Here is a 19,392-nt window from a genome sequence, read left to right as displayed (position 1 = left end):
AATTGTTCCTTTGGACAACGTGTCCGCTGAATGTTCTTTGCAGTTGTGTACACGGCCTGCTGAGCAGTTTTCGTTACTCAGAGAAAGGGGAAAGTTACATGGATTCCTGCACTGTCCTGTATAAAACTCCTAAAACTGGCGCACATTAAGCGATGTACGCAATGAAACGTTAACAATATAAAATGATGATCATATGAAGAATAAATGATGAATAAGTTCCAGAACAATCGGCTAGTGTCCCTTTTTATAATTTTGCGATCAATTTTTATGATATGATATTCAGTTGCAAAAAGACAGATTCTTTATTCTTGCGAGAAATTTTCAACAAGGGTATTTAGTCGAAATAAAAGTTTCCGTCTGGACAAAATGTGAAATAATTCAAGAGTTGAAATCAACGCGAATTATTAACTCCAGACGCTTAAGAAAATTATGGGTTTTTTGGGGGGGGTTTTTTATTTAAAGATATCATTTAAATCTTTTACCACATTTCAAAATTATTACAATGGCAATGAATTGTAAAAATGTACTGACTCCTATCAATTAAAACGTACGTGACGAAACCGTAGATACTGATACTTTGATAGTGGATCAAAGCAGGGAAATATATATCTTCCTTCTAAATCTGGTCAAAAGTTATCAAACTAAACACTCATTGTTTATCGATACATCCTAAAGTGCTTGAACAAAGATTAAATTATCTGTTTATTATTGTACTTTATACTTTGTATAAATGGCGGTCAATCCTAACTGTTATGTATGTATATATTTTAAAAGCAAATTTACAGATCTAACATTGTTGGGTTGATGTTTAGACGAGTTGTATATTTTAACTTTAATATCGATCGTCAATATTATATATTAAAAGAGGAAAGAAAATTAGGTCATTACTGATGTTGCATTATGTTTAACGAAAAAAAACGGAGACAGTTTTATCAAATTACTTTAACGCTGGTAGAATATATGTTGTTGATATTTTGTACAGTCAAAAGTATGTTGTTGTTTACAGCTTTCATTTAAGTTTCAATGTGAATAATTAACTTTTAACCGTCTCGGCGACAAGGTTGGGTTTGGGCAGACCCATCAAATTTAGTTCTTCTTTGATAGGTTGAACTTGAAGGGTATTGGATATTGTAATTTAAAAATCTATAATAGTTCAGTTTCACATTTTTTTAAACTAAAACCAAGCATATGTATAGCATATGTTGATATTTCATATATTTTCATATATTCTTTAAAATTATTAATATTTTCAGTTTTGAGAAACACCATGCTGATATTCTCTCGAGCCTTTGATTTTATCTATGACGTCAGTTGATAGTACTTATCTGTACTTACATGGCAAAATTCCAATTGATTTATTGGACATGCCTTGTTGTTTTTATCCGAATTGAAGTATTAGGAGACACAGAATCAAGGCAAAACATTGGTATGTGTAAACATTTGATATTACGCAAATTTCCTAATGTTTAATATTTCACAAACTGATTGAGTTCACGATTGAAAATAAAAAGACCATGATTATTACAGTATTACAGTGCTGTACATTTACTTGTTATATTGAGTAGAAGTCTTCTCTTCAGGTTCATGTTTCAAACATAAAAGGTGCCACGCTTCTATCACAAGAAGTACCCTCCAATATCAATGGTTAAGAGTTGGGCTCGTTATAAGGCGCAAAATTTCCCAACTACTAAAAAAGAATGACTATATATCCTATTACAGTTGTTTGTCCTCTTTTTTTCATTTCTCTTCTCGACTATTACTTTTATTCGTATTTGGCCGACTCACTACAAGAGCTTTTCGTAAAAAAGAAAGAAGTCTCTAGTTTTATTGGGCCCTTTTACTTCGGCTAAGAGCATTTGGATAGTCCCTTCCCTGGTATAATATTTTATCCTCTGTTTTTAAATATACCCCGAATAGACAGGAGTCAAATGCAAATTATATTGCCACTCCTTCAAATACATTTGTATTCATTTGATGGACCAAACGTTATGTTTGGTAGCAAAATAAAAATCTATGAACTTTTTAAAACATACAAATTTATACTTGAACAAATGTGTTTGGTATGATTTATTTTGTTTTCACTAGATTTTTTCCGTTGTGTCTACCTTTATCGTGAGAAGATTGCCTGTGAGTGGCAGGCCGATTCGACATGTTCCAGCTGGACATTTACTTACAGTCTAGAGTAAGTTGTTCAATTTAACAGTGTTTCTTTAAAACTAAGCAGTAGAACAGTTAAAGAATTATTTGATTTTTTTTTTGTAAATCTAGAAAACGGGGTGGGTGTGTGTTGCACGACTGAAATTAAACGTGATTCTAGAAGCTATCTATAATGCGGGTTTTTTTCGTGTTACCAATTTTAATTATCAAACAGACAATGTAACAGTAATGTAGATTGAACTGACACTAAACTACTTGAAACTGAAAGTTGTTTTTTTTTAAGTTATTTTTTAACAAAACATTTGCTACATCGACTTGGTTTATTTTTCTTAACAGAGATAAACATTTTTCTGTCATAGGAATTCCGTATATCACAATACTTCAACACCTATCCACAATTACAACTGTACGGACTTGGTGTCAACGGCTTACTGTACACAGATAGTAGAAACAACAAACTGTTTAGATGGTAATGGGCTTTGTCTAAATGATGACAAATCGTATGAATTCGGCTTGTCGGGGAAGTGTGAGAATAACACTTTGGCTACAGGAAAGTTTGTGGTTCCTCTCAATGATACCTACGGTAAGAATAGCATTGACTATAAAAGTCTAAATAAAAAGATTCTAATAAATAATGACTAAACACATTTTTATTTCATTTTTTTATGCACCAAAAATATTTAAGTATATATAGATTAGGTGATGTAGTATGATTAAAACTGAGACGACAACTATCAATCAATGATGTGGATTTGAGCGACTAAAGGACACTCACTGTTTGGCCTCAAATAATATGCATTAACCTTTATATGACACTGTGTATATCTTCGCAACTGTATCGAAATACGTTAATGTTTTATCAATGCTATTATTTCTAGAATATTTTAGGAAATAATTGATTTAACTCATCGTTCTGTTTGCAGCTAAAATGGAACCGGTTGAAGACATTTTCGTTTTTCCAACATCGAACACATTTACAATTGGATGGAAATTCAACAAACCACTCAATATGTATGGCAGTCCCGAATACGTTTGTCAGTTGAATGTAGTGTCTCGAACTCAGTCATATAATGTAAGTTTATATATAGATATATTTTATTTTCATATTTCTGCTGCCCTTTATAGTTGAACCGCCTTTTAAAGTATACTATAATTTGAATGAATCTTGTCAAAATTTCGCCAATCGGGTGATGCATGCATAGCAGGAGAAGCTTCCCCTATGAATTTATATGGCTTCCAATTTTCGCCTTGTAATGAAGACTTAAAATTATTCAAAGTCATTGTCGTCACTGTTAAATCTGACTTTTTGATATGTTTCTTAATGCGTTTAGATTTGAACATCGGAAAACTTGTATTGGCATTTTTCCTACGAAAATATGAGAACTATGAAATTATTTCAAAACAGCTTGGAAGGTTTATGACAATATTTGTGTCTTTTTTTTGAATGTTTTTCGGTTGTCTGTCCATCATAAGTATTAAGTTGATCGTCCCGTTTCATTTTTTTTTTCATTTTGTAATGAGACGACGTGGATGTGGTATGATTGTAATTGAAGCAGATCTCCACTAGAGACTAAATAATATGAATGAACGAGAAACAAATATGATATACAGCAACACTCAAAACCCCTGATTTACAGACACCTGACTTGGAACATAGCTTCTTATGAGGCGTGTAATTTGCTCATTGTTGATAGCCGCACAGTGACCTATAGTTGCTAACATCTACGTCATTTTGATTTCTGAGGGAAGGTTTCATCACGCATCTTAATTTAAATTTTTTAAGTGCTACAATGGAATATTTTTTATTACTAGATAACATTTAACACATTACACCAAACAGTGGCTACTAATATATCTGTGGTGATGCCTGGAACATCTTACACATTTAGAATTAAATGTCGCCCAGAGATGTCTATCGTTTGGAGCGAGGAATCTGAAATCCAAACTACCTCTAAATATACAGGTATTCACAATCAATGAAATTAATCAAGAATATATGGTACTTCAAATTTATACAGTATTTACAGATTAAAAGCATATCGAAAATGAGAAAAGTTGATTCAGTAATTCAACTGGGCTGAAATACACTGCTTATTTTTAAATAGATACCAAATTTTTATGAAATTTCAGCCCAGTATTTTTCAAACTTCACATTAATGTTTCACTAGATGGACTATGTTATATCGAATTAACGACCATTTTTCCTCTCTTTTAAATTATGAGTTGTATTTATTTTATAGTTCCTCTAACTGGGCCACTACTAACTTCCGGTGGATTTGTCCAGAAGAAAGAAAATCTGTACATCTATTTCAAGGTAAAATAATAGAAAAAATCATCATAGCTACCAGGATTTAAATTTTGTATTTGCACAATACGCGCGTTTTGTCTACAAAAGACTCAACAGTGACGCTCGAAACCCAAAAAGTTAATAGGGCCATATAAAGTTGAAGAGCATTGAAGACCTAACTTCCTGACTGTTTTGATGAATATTGAGGTTTTAATATCATTTTACTCGATTCTTTTTAAAATAAAATAGAATCCTTCTAATAGTTTGCCACTTTTATACTTTGCGATTATATTGAAATCATGGTATTTCTAGGAACCAGAAAAGTATAAGGCACAGGGAAATATATCAAATGTACAGTTGACCTTACAAAGTTCCACCTCGAATGATACCATGACCACCACTGTTCATGATACAAACACAGCTGATATAAAGACTTGTTGGGCATCTGGACATGCTGGATTTAGACTAATTGCAGTAGCAAAGAACCAAATAGGATGGTCTCACAATATTACAGAAATTGTTTTCTATCCAGATAGTGGTAACTAAATTGATATAATTTAAATAAAAAAGCATTTACTACTTCGTGATATATATATATATGCTGACAGATTTTCGCCTTTTTCATTTTTTTTTTTGTAAAACATATGTTGTCAAGTTGTACTATATGTATTGAAAAGTTTTGTAAAAAATGTGTTAGTCTTTTTGTACCACCTTTGAGACAAGTATTGTTGCCGGGAATTCAAAGAATGATGTGTTTACGACATTTATTTCTTTTTTGTATTACAATTCTATAGATGTTCCTAGACCATCGTATGTCATTGTGGAGGTCAACAAAGCAATGAACTCCTTTACTATTAGTTATGAGGGTGATATCAGTCCATCAAATATAACATACATCTGGTGCCTTGGGCATATAGACCAGCAGTCTGGAGTTGTTATGTGTGAGGTAAGCATAAAATAAAATGCGTGATAAAGTACAAGACCAAAATGAAATACAAATTTCAAAACTTTCGCCTCATAGTTCGCATAAGTTTATTTGCACAAAATATTAGCAAATACGTTTATGAATGTTGCATAATATATCAACGGCAACGGGAGAGATTTCTTGGGATTTTTTGGAAGTTTGGACAGGGTGATATTTTTAATCTATATTGTGGTGAGCTCTGTTGTCCTAAAAACACAGCACTTGTCAATCGACTAACAGTGGTCGAATAACATGTCCTTTTTATTATGTTATAACATCGTTATCAAAGAGAATGGATGAATTGGTCAAAACAATACTCTATAAAAAAAAGACTCGTTGTCTTTAATATGTGTGATAAATTTCAACTTTTGAAATCGTTAATGCAAAAGAACTCATCATAAATAATAGGATTCAAATGTGTACGCCAGACGCGCGTTTCGTCTACAAAAGACTATAAATGATGCTCAAATTATTATTTTTTACGGATAATCATGCTTTAACTTATAAGAAATAAATACTAGCATCTAAATGAATTTAAAATGAAACGTTTGAACCAGGAACAATCACAATGTCTGCAAATAAGTTGTTAGATTATTACCAGTTTACAAACTGTATTTAGGAAGATGTTAACTGGAAATACTCTACAAATGAAAAGTTTACTGGAATACTGGATAGTCACTTCAGTAGACGTTGGCATTTTGGAATGTCTATTTCAACGAACAAAAAAGATTCTGGCATCGAATGGGAAAATTGTATATTTCACCAGACAGAAAGGGGTATGTCTTTATTTGTCTCATTCATTTACGATAATAGTTATCAAAAGTACCTAGATTATAATTTTATAACAATTAATCACGGGGACAGATTTCATAGATAAACAAGAATTTGTCCAAAGTACACGGATGCCCCACTCGCATTATCATTTTCCATGTTTAATGAACCGGGAAATTGTGTAAAAAATCTAATTTGGCATTACAAATTGAAAGATCATACAATAGGGAACATATGTACTAAGTTGCAAGTTGATTGGACTTTAACTTCATCAAAAACTACCTTGACCAAAAATATTTAACCTGAAACTCGCACTTTCATTTCCTATGTTCAAGGGACCATGGAATTGAGGTCAAAAGTCTCATTTGGCTTTAAAATCAGAAAGATCATATAATAAGGAAAATGTGTACTAAGTTTCAAGTTGATTGAACTTCAGCTTCATCAAAAACTACCTTGACCAAAAACTTTAACCTGAAACTCGCACTTTCATTTTCTATGTTAGTGGACTGTGAAATTGGGTTCAAAAGTCTTATTTGGCTTAAAAATTAGAAAGATCATATCATAAGTAACATGTGTACTACATTTCAAGTTATTGGACTACAGCTTCATCAAAAACTACCTTGACCAAAAACTTAAATCTGAAGAGGGACCAACGGACGGAAGGACGGACGAACACACAGATATGAAAACATAATGACCCTCTACCATCGTAGGTGGGGCATAAAATATCACTTTTTTTTCTGTAAATCTTTAGATGCCGATGAATCACTCTTTGTTGGTGGACGTTTTGCCCCCGAGGATATTACCTGTCCAGAAGTCAGCACTTCGGTGTTGACATGAATATCAATGATATGGTCATTTTTATAAAAAAAAAAATGTTTGAAAAGTATGAATTATTCGAAATACTAAGGATTTTATCATCTAAGGCATAGATTACCTAAGCCGTATTTGGCACAACTTTCAGAAATTTTGGGTCATAATCGTCTTCAACTTTGTACTTTTTTGGCTTTCTTACTAATTTGATCTGAGAGTCACTGGTGAGTCTTATGTAGACGAAACGCGCGTCTTGCGTATTAAATTATAGCCCTAGAAACTTTGATAACTATTTGTCCATCAATTCTAGTGTTTTCGTTAGTGTGTCCAATGATTACCACTTTAGTTGTATCTGAAGGTAGATCATCTAAGATTTGTGAAAGGCTTGAATCTATTATGATCCATTATTTTTAAGTAGAAAGTAGCAATTATTCATTGGTTTTGACGGTAGACGATTTATAGCATATTTTTCTTAAATCGACCTTTGATAAATTTTGAAAACACCAAGAACATAAGGTTACGACTACCACAAGCCAAAAAAATGGCCACAGATAAATTTCGTTATTCTATTAATGTCACATTTGGTAGTTTAACTCCTAAAATTCATTCATATTATATCTGGTTTTTTTAACTATTTTGGTTGGAGTGTTCTTGGTTAAAGTTAATCAAGTAATGCGTTTCAAACGCACAAAATGAGTATGTCCGGTAAGAGCCGATTTTGGCCTCAAATTTCAGGTTCATCTAACGAAAGTTTTTGGACACTTTTTAAACACTTAAGTGTCTATTTTAATTGATTCGATTAGTTTATGTGAAAGATTTTAACTAATTTAGTCATTAAAAACGCTCTGATTCAAGCTTAAAGATGAAAAAATCACCAAATATGCCAAAAAAAACGTCACTTTTCAGATGGTTTTTGTCAGAAAATGAAAGTGGCCGCATCCGTGTTCATTCTAAACCTTATATATGTTTTGTATTATCATCAAATACAACTTACATTTCAATATAATGAATGAACACGAACGCGGCCACTTTCATTCAGAAAAAAATAAACCAAAATGCTAAAATTTTGAAGATTTCAGTAATTTAGCATGACTTAATGATGCTAAAACGCGATATTTGTGCATTGTATTGTCAAAAACATCTCATATTTATGAAGCAGAAGCATTCTACTTTCAAAAATATAGCTTAAAGATTACATTTTCACAATTTTCTAAAACTGCTATATTTTGGGGCCAAAAAGGGGTCTTACTGAACCTACTCCTTTACAAATTTTATTTTCATTTACTAGTACTGGATCGATACTTTTACCGATGGACTGTTATCCCCACCAAGTGTATCAATAGGTCAGTACTCAGTGTTGAGGTACTGCAATGATTTCTGAAAATTCTCCAGAATTGAATTAGGAAATTGGAGGTGCGAATTACCTGGGACAAACTTGACCTTTGATGAATTTGTATGTGTAGAACAATTGTGGCGATATGAAGCTCATAACGTGTCTACTTATCAGACAGCGAAACTTTTTTTCAGTCAAATTCGGACAATTATTTTTTTTTTTAAAGTTTACATATATATAATCCTTGTGTCCTTTTCGTGACTTGTTTAAATCTAGGACAAGACTTATATTTAAATTCCTCCCCTTTTCATGTGAATTTCAATAAAAGGGTTCAAAATTAAGTGTTTTATAATGTAAACCAAATATAATTCATTATTTCAGATAATAGAAATTTAAAACCGACAATTAACAAAATTGGTACCACTTTTATCGTACTAATGATTCCAAGAAGTTTCTGTCAGTCAAATGGATACAGACCATTACAGTACTCTGTTCAGTACGGACTTTTAAATAGTAAGTGTTTCCTATTCATTCCTTAAACGAAGGAATTAATTTTATTATACATCAGTGGATCGATGTTTATGTTCATGGAATCATATAGAGTACTTAGATATTTTGCCTACAAAGAAGGTGAAAGGAATGCATACATTTTAAGAGAGAATTTAAGAAGTCGCCACTATCAACCTATATAATGATGTATAGTCACAATCCATTTACCAACTTTCAACCAATAATGTAAAACAGCCAAAATTGTTACTGCAATAACTATCGTGTGAACAGTTTGGGAAATATGCATGCGCTCAATGGCTAAACTCAAAAGATCTTACTTAAGTCGATTATATATATTTAAGTACAAAGTGTATAAACAAGTCATGTCAAAAAAACAAAACAAAACAAAACTTTGTCATTGAATATATTTGAGATAATCTGGCGTTTTTCTTTCTAGACCATGTGACAAACAAAACAACAAGAAAAGCTTCCAGTACAAGAAACAACATAACAATTGATGGACTGAAGTCAAATACTGTCTATAAACTGGTCTACACCACAGATTATATTCACGGAACAAATCTTCCAGTTTCTTTCACTGTGACAACATTAACAGGTATATTGTACATAAAAATTAACTTATTTCCTAACTGGTATACTATTTACGTTTTTAAGGGACGAAATGCTGAACATCATGTATTATTATAATGTAGGGTCAGATGATTATAAAAAATCAATTAAGAAGTCAGATTGATTTTGAAATATGAAAATTAATAATTGCATTATATACTTATTACATTACATTCCTGAAGATCGAGAAGTATGTGTGTTTTTGTGGATGGATGGATTGTTTAAGGCATCGATAGATTGATCTATCGATGGATAGATAAAGATGTATATAAAAATGGATATACATGTTAAAGACAGGAAGACAGCCAAAGATTTGTAAAAAAAATATTTTTTACATTTTCTAATATTGTTTTGAATAATAAATGCAACAGTAGTATACAGCTTTTTATAAGTCATTAATCGATTGATAGAAAACAAATCCTAGTTACAAACTCAGACCGAGGGAAAGGCATCAACTATAAGAGGAAGACAACGGAACAACTGAAACACTAAAGTGCATCAAAAACTAACGCCAACATATATAGGAACGGACTATTTGTTAACAACTGTCATATTACTGACTTGGCACATGGTATTTTGAGAAAGCATTGTGGGTCGAACCTTGTTGTATGGCTAGCCAAACCTACCGCTTACTTGGCAATCTTAGAATATGTCGCTAAAATGACAACACTTGGTGTAAAACGAATGATTTTATATTTTGTATGTAAAGAAACGAAGGACTCAGCGGTATCGAATAGCGTTGTTATCTTGGTAACATGTCTTGCTGTAGGTCTTGTGGGATGTGTACTTTTAGCGGTCAGGTATATTTATTTTATTTTTTTCCTATAAATGTAAGGACATATTCAGTTTTATTAACTCATTAAGGAAGCTTCTTTCCACGTTGTTTTCTAGAAAAGACACTTGTCAGTATACGTTGATATGTCTAGAAATTGGTGAACAACAATGGACTAGCAACTAAAAACTGATATCTGAATGCCAGTTTTCAGTCTTTAACATGGTCAATATTAAACCATATTACTAGCTCTATATCAACACAAGTTTGGAAAAGTCGTAAATGAAAGATTTATAACCATTGGAACCAATAGGTTGTGTTGTTTATTATGATAAATTGGATAAAAAGCGTTGGAAGTTACTTTCGATAAATATATTGACTGCTTTGATATTATATAATATGGTAGGAAATACTTTAAGGATGTATTCTTCTGACTTTTCAGTCTCGTTTAGTCTCGTTGAAATCTCGTTCTTGAATTATTTCCAAAACATGTGATACAAGTGGAAAATATCAATGAATTTTAAAAATATTATAATCAAACATAACTCTGTGAAAAAATTGTGTATTTACAATGAATGGTTTTTGAGTAATCCAGTTTTCAAATTTTACCACCAATCAAGTCTGTATTTTTAGCCAAAATTTTGAGCAAATGGGTGAGGGGTACAAAAAATGATTTTACAAGAACCATGTACATCCCATATCATTTTTGTCTTTTCAAATTTCTTAGATATGTATTTTTTCAATCTTTTATAACAAAAAAACTTAAATAATATGCATTTTGTTCTTAAAATTGAGAAAAATCACAAAAATACAAAATTGACAGCATAGTAAATTTTACACAAAAAAGCCTCCAAATATGATAAAACTTTCTTATATTAACACCTACCTATAGTTTTTTTTAAGTAAAATTTATTTAGATTGGTCCAATTCATCTTTATAGAAAGTATGAAAAAAAGTTTAATTGTGGAACTGTGATTTTTTTCACGATAATAGCCCAAAATAGGTAAAAATCGATGAAAAATGGGAAAATCATCAAAATTGGGCATTTTCAAAGGGCCGTAGCAAAAAAAGAAGTGCACCACCATATGATTTGTTCTTCACCAATTATTTTGTAGCAGTCTTATAAACCCAAAAATCAGGTTAAGAAAAAAAGTTTAATTCTAGAAATTTTTGGCTCCTCAGAGGTGTACATCCTCAAACATTCATTGAAAAATTTAGGAACACTAAATTTGGAAATCTAAAAGCATACACCTTTTAAAGACGGAAATCATGATCATGGCCAACGTAGTAGTAATGTTTAGAGAGATTAAAACAAATGAAAAATAAAAAGTGTTTTATAGATTTGCTCAAGTACCTTTCACTCAAGGTTGTAAACTATTTAGCCTTTCACATATGTCGTGGTCTAATTTCGAAATAATTTAGATTAATATTATTCAGTAATGAAATTTTCCTATTCTAGATTTAAAGATAAATTAAAAGACATCTTCAAATGTTTGTGTTATAAACCTGACATAGAACCACCAACGATACCCATCAATTCCATTTCCAGACAGGTGAGATTTACTGTGTGTGTACTGTTAGTACCTGTGGGTTTTACTAGCCTAGAGGTATCCAGGTACTTCGGTACTGGCATGAACATACGGATATTGTGTTATGGAAACTATTGAAATGCAGGAATATAAATCCCACATGCAACTCTGATTTCGAACTCCGTTTTTGTTATAATTTTAATCTTTTTTATTTCATCAGCCATTCAATCTTTTAGTTAATTTTGGATTTTGAGATGTTTTCGACTCACTGAAGAGACATTTCTTGTGGAAATGGGTATCTTGGTTAGGAAAATTGGTACCAATATTTATCAAAGGTACCAGGATAATATTTTAGTACGCCAGACGTGCGTTTTGTCTTCAAAATCAAAATATCAAAATATTTATAAAGCCAAACAGGTATAAAGTTGAAGAGCATTGAGGATCCAAAATTCAAAAAAGTTGTGCCAAATACGGCTAAGGGCCAAATATGCATGGGATAAGAAAATCCTTAGTTTTAAAAAAAAAAAAAAAAGTTTTGTAAACAGAAAATTTATAAAAAAAAATAAAGGACCACATTATTGATATTCCAATATTGGTACTACTGAAAAGAAATGTACTTGCCTTTTTTGGAGATTCTAAAATCCCTACATGAATAAAAAGTATGATAACAAAAATACCGAACTTCGAGTGAAATTCAAAACGAAACGTTCAAAAGAAAATGACAATATAAATAAGTGCATATTGCAATTAATTATTATGAAAAAGAAAACGTGGTATGATTGCCAATGACGCAGAGGTTAACAACTATAGGTTAACGTACATCTTTCAACAATGAGCAAAGCCCATACCGCATTGTAATCCATAAAAGACCCCAAAATGACAAATTTAAAAAAATTCAAACGAGAAAACTATAGGCTTAAATTATGTACAAAAAATGAACGAAAAACAAATATGTACCTCATCAACAAACGACAACCACTAAATTACAGGCTAATTTATGTTTCTTGTAATAGTGTATATAATTTTAAAAGGTTTGTTAATTTTTTAGCCGTGGCGTTGTCAGTGTATTTCCGTCATATGAGTTTGAGTGTCTCTTTATTAAAATATTATTCGCTTTTCTCTTAAACTTGATGAGTTAAAGTGGAAATAGTTTACTGATGAGTAAATCTCAAACATAGATTATGAAGGTATTAAACAAAAACTGAGTGCATCGCATGAACTCTAAACTGGGCGTGACTTTGTACGTCGACAGCGTTAGTGTCTCCTGTCATGCCGTTATAAATATCTTACCAGTGATGAGTATCCACACTCGGACAAATGTCACAATCAGGAATATGACACAATCAGTAAAATAACAGATTAAAAACATGCAAATGATATCAGCATGGAACCCATATACATACAGAATATATGAATATGTATTTGTCTTCGCGTGGCCAATAATTAGCGTATTCAAGCAGCGCTTATGCAAAAATGAAGATTTGATTGCTATGAAGACATCACAACCGTAATCGTGAATCCAATTTTCTAAGAAAGGTTTGCTCATTTTGTGTTTCATACGACAAAATATTTGTTTTACCTTTAAATAAAGTGGGATTGCTCCATGATCAATTTTGGCTTGTATAGCATTTTGTAGATCGACGTGTTGATGCACTCCAAATTAGATGTAATTGCTTTTCAGACTTTAGTCTCAAACGCATCTGGCATAGGGTATTACTGAAAAACGTGTTTTCTGCATGTAAATTGAAAGCAACGTTTTTTATGTAAAAAGTTCAAATGAAGACGACAAATCAAATTGCGTATTTTTATTTTAGTAACAATTAATTTTAAATAAAACATTTAAATTTTGCAGATGTAAGACTAATAATCTGTAATTCGAACATTATTGCGTGCATTTCACTATTTCGATAATTACACAACAGAACAGACAAGCTTGTATATCAAAATCTGAATTCGATTTTTTTTTTTTAATTCCTATAAAACATATCTCGTCATAATTTTCGCAATAACAAAACATCGCAAAAATTTCAGAATTACAGTGAATGATATTCCTCTATTCCTCCACTTACACTTTTAGTAAAAAGATGTTGAGTAAAATGTACACTTACAGGTCTTCGATTTAGGAAAATTTAGCTTACTGTGAATTGCCGTTGCAAGTTAATTAATATCTTAATGTTGAGATTTTATCTTGATATATGATTTTGAAATTATTCATATAAAATTACAAAATTTACAGTACATTATAAGACTCTATAAAGGCTGGTTGGTATACATATACATGTTTATTGACTGCATATGTTTAAATTTGTAATATATTGTATTTCATGTATATGAACCAAGTTATACTTTGAAATAACAAATATCTTTCTATCCATCCCATCTTTAATCATATTATGTTAAAAGCAAAATCACAAAAATACTGAACTCCGAGGAAAATTCAAAACGTAAAATCAAAAGCTCAAACACATCAAAAGAATGGATAACGACTGTCATATTACTGACTTGGTACAGGCATTTTTTGATGCAGAACATGGTAGAATAAACCTGGTTTTAATGCTAGCTAAACCTCTCACGTGTATGACAGTCGCATCAAATTCCATTATATTGACAACGAGGTGTTCACAAAACAAACAGACATAACTATTATCTGCTCTATGCTCGGGTTGTTGTCTCTTTGACACATTCCCCATTTCCATTCTCAATTTTATAATAGGAGAAAATTTCAAAAATAGGGGTACAGCAGCCATTATTTTGTAATACTGTTAATCACTATAAAAACAAGTATGTTACAAGCACAAAAAGGCAAATAGACAAAGCCTATTAGCAAAAAATAAAGACAAGAAAAAACAATTTTACCATAACACAATGATTGATTGTATAAGTAGATCTACGTCATATATGTATCATAGAAACATAAACAGACATATAGACAAATCATATTATCAAAAATTAAAGACAAAAAAACAAAAATGTTTTACTATCGCACAATAACGGGATGTATAAACATAGAGCCATTTCATATGCCTTTCATGAAATGTGACTTGTTATAAATGTTATCAATTTTAACTATGATCTTGCCTTATGTATATTTTATTTCATTGTACATAATTCATGTGCCCTTAGACGCATTTGTATGTATCTGTCCCCGTTTTAAAGAGGTAGTTTCTTAATCAAAATATAAGATAACAATATTTTGATTCTTTAATATTTAATAGTTGGATAATATAAATATATATGTCAAATAAAAGCTTTGATATATACATATGTAGGAACTAGAAGAAAGCAATGATAAAGTGGATGGGGATGAAAATGACAATATGCCTGAAAATAACGGCTACGTTAAAGTACATGTATTTGGTACAACGAATAGTAATCATTCCAATAGTTCAGGCATGTTTGATGATGCTTCAAATTCAGCATGCCCTTTGCTTGAAACATCAATGGGAAATTGTTTGCATTCTCAAAACAAATTGGAAAGCACTTCTGTTCCTGTAAATGAGTGTCATTCAGATCCGATAGTCGAAGAAGACCAGACGAGAGATATGAATGAATGCCTTGTACATTCTGTTGATTCATATGTTCAGAGCGACGTCTTTGAAGTGCCTAGTGTACTGCAGGAAAACTCAGATGTGAGTAAATTAATACTTTCAAAAAATATCAAATTAAGAGTCAAAGAACATTAATTACTCCATGGGTATTCAAGTTCACCAAGAAATATTTCAAGTAAGTATGCTGGTTAGAGGGAAACATTTTTATTTCACCTACATCGCACAAGGCGAGATGTATCTACTTTACACATCAGGCATTCCGTCAATTCAAAAGGGAAGTAACTAGTTTGGTCATGTGTCATATGCAGCTCCAACGGTTTTCTTTGAACATCATTGTAATTGTGCACAATGGTTGCACACAGATTGAAGATGTTCAACATTTTGTTTTACATATTGATTTTATTTTTTTCATTGTTTACGTGAAAAATAACGATGATCAGATAGTCTTCCCATGGAATCACTTATATCCGACTCATATACGTATTACGGGTCACATAAATGTAATTAATATCGCAAAAAGTAAAACACACACCATACAAATCAAGTAAGATGAAAATCTGGCGTTAGAGCTATACAAATAAAACTATCTTATGACTAAGCATTTTTTTACTACGATAGTCACTCGATTTTGTTGCATTTTGATTGGTTACAGTTATTATAATCTTAAAATTTTCGAATCTCTATCGCACTGAGGTCTGTTCTTCAAAACTTAATATCTTACCGGCTGATGATTTTTAGTCTTGTTGGGTTTTTTTAATTTTGCATTGCTTGGTATCAAAAAATAATGTTAAGTTACCAAAACCAAGATTATCCCCCCCCCCCCCCCCCCCCCTACGTTCTTATGCCGGTTTTCGTTTAGAAACATGGTCAGTGGTTATCTTTATATATATATATCATTGTTGTATTTAATCGCATTTATTTTTGTTGGAATATCTTACAGTATAAGGCTTTTGTTAATACAATATTTAGCAAGATGTTTTTCACTACAGTATAGCTTTTAAATAACTTCTTTTAATAGTTATCAAAAGTACCAGGATTACAATTTTATACGCCAGACGCGCGTTTCGTCTGCATAAGACTCATCAGTGATATCAAAATAGTTAAAAAGCCAAATAAATACAAAGTTGAAGAGCATTGAGGACCCAAAATTCCAAAAAGTTGTGCCAAATACGGCTAAGGTAATCTACTCCTGGGGTAAGAAAATCCTTAGTTTTTCGAAAAAATTTAAGGTTTGTAAACAGAAAACCGATGTGTCCGTTAAAAATAATAGATATAATGATCTTTAAAGAGTTACGAATATTATTGTCTTCTTTCTGAAATAGCTGCCTTTTTAAGACTTTTGTGATTGTCATAAACTACCATGGATTCAACGTTCTATGTTTGTTTCAGACTAGGTGTGTTGTTCAGGTAAGATGCTGTCAACAGGTAAATGATGAAAATATTGACCAAGAGGCAGGCCGAAATTGCAAAGTTCAGGAAACTTCATTTTATTCGGAAGACTATATACAACTTAATTTAACACATGACTGCTCGGGGAATTTAGAACATGATTATCCTCATATAGAGAGAAGCACTAACCAAAATGATGAAGTTTATGTATTGAAAAATCATACAGATCATATTTGTAATCAGCAGGGTATGGACCATGCTACCCTTTATGTGCGTGCAGAAGATTTGCATATTGAAAATTTTCCAAACCAGCAAGATGTTAATAATGCCTCTTCGTACTTCCGACCAGAAGACTTGCAAAATGTGGATTCTTTCTCTAAGTGTGTCCACGCAGAACATTTTCAGAAGAACCTTTCTCAACAAAATGTGGATGATGTTTTATACTCCCGTACAGAATTATTGCCGAACAATCAACACATTCAGGATTCGTCTTCTGTGCAGGAGATAAAGGCGAATGAATCCAATGACGTTTCATCAGAATCGCTCAATCATCCCTCTCAACCAACGGACGACAGTAGCTCATTACACGATCAAACTGATTCAGGCTTTCAGTCAAATTCCGGGTACATTTCACATGAGAAATTAAACGACCTCGACTAACATTTTTTTGAAAACTTTTAGATAATTAATTTCAGATCACAAGTTTCATGTAATTTTATGGTAAAAAGAAGATATTTGGACGCTACATTATAAATTGACCGCTGGTTTGGTTGTTTTGCTAAGTCATATTTAAGCTTAGTTAAATTCAGGTATTTTACTCGCTATATGGAATCCCTTTGGTGTAATTTCATAGCATTTTTTTTACTGTGTAATTGTAATATAATATTTGCTTTTTGATCAATTGATAACATATGTGTTGACTTTGTTTGAATGATAATGTGAGACAAATTTCAATGACACAACAGAAAATCTAAAATTACAAAAATAACAAGAATTTCAAAACAGAAAGTCCTGAATAAAATGGCAAAAATCATAATCTCAAACACATCTAAAGATTGGAAATCAACTGTCATTTTCCTGACTTGGAACAGGCATTCCACAAAATAAACAAATCAATGCTAAAAGATTAAAAGTAAAGTAGATTTTTAGTTATCACGATAAATACCACATGTTAAATCGGCTAGAATCTACATGGTCATGTTACTGAATCAACCTTCTGTACCAAGGATATTCACAATTTCTGAATGGAAATTAGCTTAAAACGAAAAACACTGAGCTGACAGTTTTTCAGTCTTAAGGTGGTATGGGTGTCTTTCGCCGTCTTGGATTGTAAAAAACAGAGAATCTAAGGTCCATATTTTCTATCAAGTTATCAAAATTTAATGCAGCAATGCAGAATTTAACGTGAATTTTCATTTAAAAGAACCAATTTATAAGAATATAACTTAGAAATATTAATATTTTTACAAGTGAAGATTAATTTTGGTTGTTTTTGAATATTTTTAAAATTGGCATTTTAAGGGTACTCTATAACAGTGCATTTTCTGAAGGAATCTACATGAAATTTTCCTATTTTGTCTTTTAGCCGGAAAAAACGTACGGTGACCCCATCTTTTCTTTTGATATTCTCAAACCATTGTCTGAAAGCAATCTTTTCCTAATTGTTTTTACAATTCTATCATTTTTGTTTAGTTTTTATTCACAAAATGGTGTCTTTTCCTGTATAATCCATACAAAATTTGTCATTTTGTCACAACCTGTAGCTTGAGAAAATGCACGGTGACCTATCATTTTTATAATATTTTTGATCATGTATCAATAGATACTACATTTTGACAAAGTATGAACAAATTCTATCATTTTTATTTTAGACTCCCATACCACCTTAAGATTGAAGATTATATGAGTGTAACAGTTTTCAGTGTTTTCACGTTTTTCTCGGTCGATGGAAGAACATAAGGGGGAAACGAGAATCCGCCCAGAAAATGATTCATTTCAAAGATATCGGTTTCACAGATGGCAAAGCAAAATGAAACGATATATTGTATCTTATATAAGACTGATAACCTTTTTACACAAATCATATGCAAATAATAAAGATGTGTTTTGATTGCTAATTAAATGTGCTATTCATCAAGGCTTCGGTATAGATGAAAAACAAAAACAATCTACCGTACGGGTTTGAACAATGAGAAAATATTATACTGGATACTAGTAGTAAAATATTAGATGTATTAGATTATACGTATGGTACTAGAATAATAATAATGACAGATTATATATATGGTAAGATACTTAAGGCTCAGGTTTGACGAAATGTGAATTGATTAGTGAATAGTACTACAACATTTTACCTGTAACACGGCGGCCATTTCCGCCCAAGACACTATTTACACTTTGCACTTCAACCTTTAAAACACCTGAACTAAACTTACTGGACAATTGCGCTTGTTACCTTTGAAAGTTTACGTGTAATCTGAACCAAATTTATAGTAGGGTTTGTGTTGCTCTGTCTTTAGTTTTCTATGTTCATAATGTTGTACTTTGTATACATGTATATACTTTCCCCTCTCTTTTACCTTTCTTTTTACTGTGTGCTTTGTCTTTTTGCCTATTTTTCTATGTTGAGTATAACACAATGTTGACTATTGTACAACTATTTTTGACATTTTTCCTTTAATGTATGTTATAATGTTCTCACATCGTTGTC

General features: G+C 31.6%; 1 protein-coding gene across 1 annotated transcript; it reads left to right on the top strand.

Annotated features, from left to right (window-relative positions):
- Nucleotides 1–632: 632 nt before the first annotated feature.
- On the top strand, nt 633–17,342 carry LOC134699553 (uncharacterized). Its single transcript, XM_063561151.1, has 16 exons — nt 633–754; nt 1,254–1,426; nt 2,086–2,182; nt 2,517–2,740; nt 3,081–3,229; nt 3,970–4,120; nt 4,398–4,471; nt 4,757–4,982; nt 5,239–5,390; nt 6,028–6,184; nt 8,707–8,838; nt 9,272–9,430; nt 10,154–10,244; nt 11,676–11,769; nt 15,015–15,374; nt 16,683–17,342. Exons 2-16 carry the CDS (start codon nt 1,336–1,338, stop codon nt 17,340–17,342), a joined length of 2,817 nt encoding a protein of 938 aa, XP_063417221.1. The 5' UTR covers nt 633–754; nt 1,254–1,335.
- Nucleotides 17,343–19,392: the final 2,050 nt, after the last annotated feature.

This window comes from Mytilus trossulus, chromosome 1 (genome assembly GCF_036588685.1).
Source record: "Mytilus trossulus isolate FHL-02 chromosome 1, PNRI_Mtr1.1.1.hap1, whole genome shotgun sequence".
Taxonomy (NCBI): domain Eukaryota; kingdom Metazoa; phylum Mollusca; class Bivalvia; order Mytilida; family Mytilidae; genus Mytilus; species Mytilus trossulus.
The sequence above is the reverse complement of the archived record's forward strand: the minus strand, read 5'-3'. Positions and strand labels throughout refer to the sequence as shown.

Bases quoted from the DNA above. Each gene is read 5' to 3' on its own strand.
- LOC134699553 (XM_063561151.1), top strand. From the start codon at position 1,336: ATGGCAAAATTCCAATTGATTTATTGGACATGCCTTGTTGTTTTTATC. The intron at 3,230-3,969 runs GTAAGTTTATAT...TTTTATTACTAG, and splicing joins CTCGAACTCAGTCATATAAT to ATAACATTTAACACATTACA. The intron at 4,983-5,238 runs GTAACTAAATTG...ACAATTCTATAG, and splicing joins TGTTTTCTATCCAGATAGTG to ATGTTCCTAGACCATCGTAT.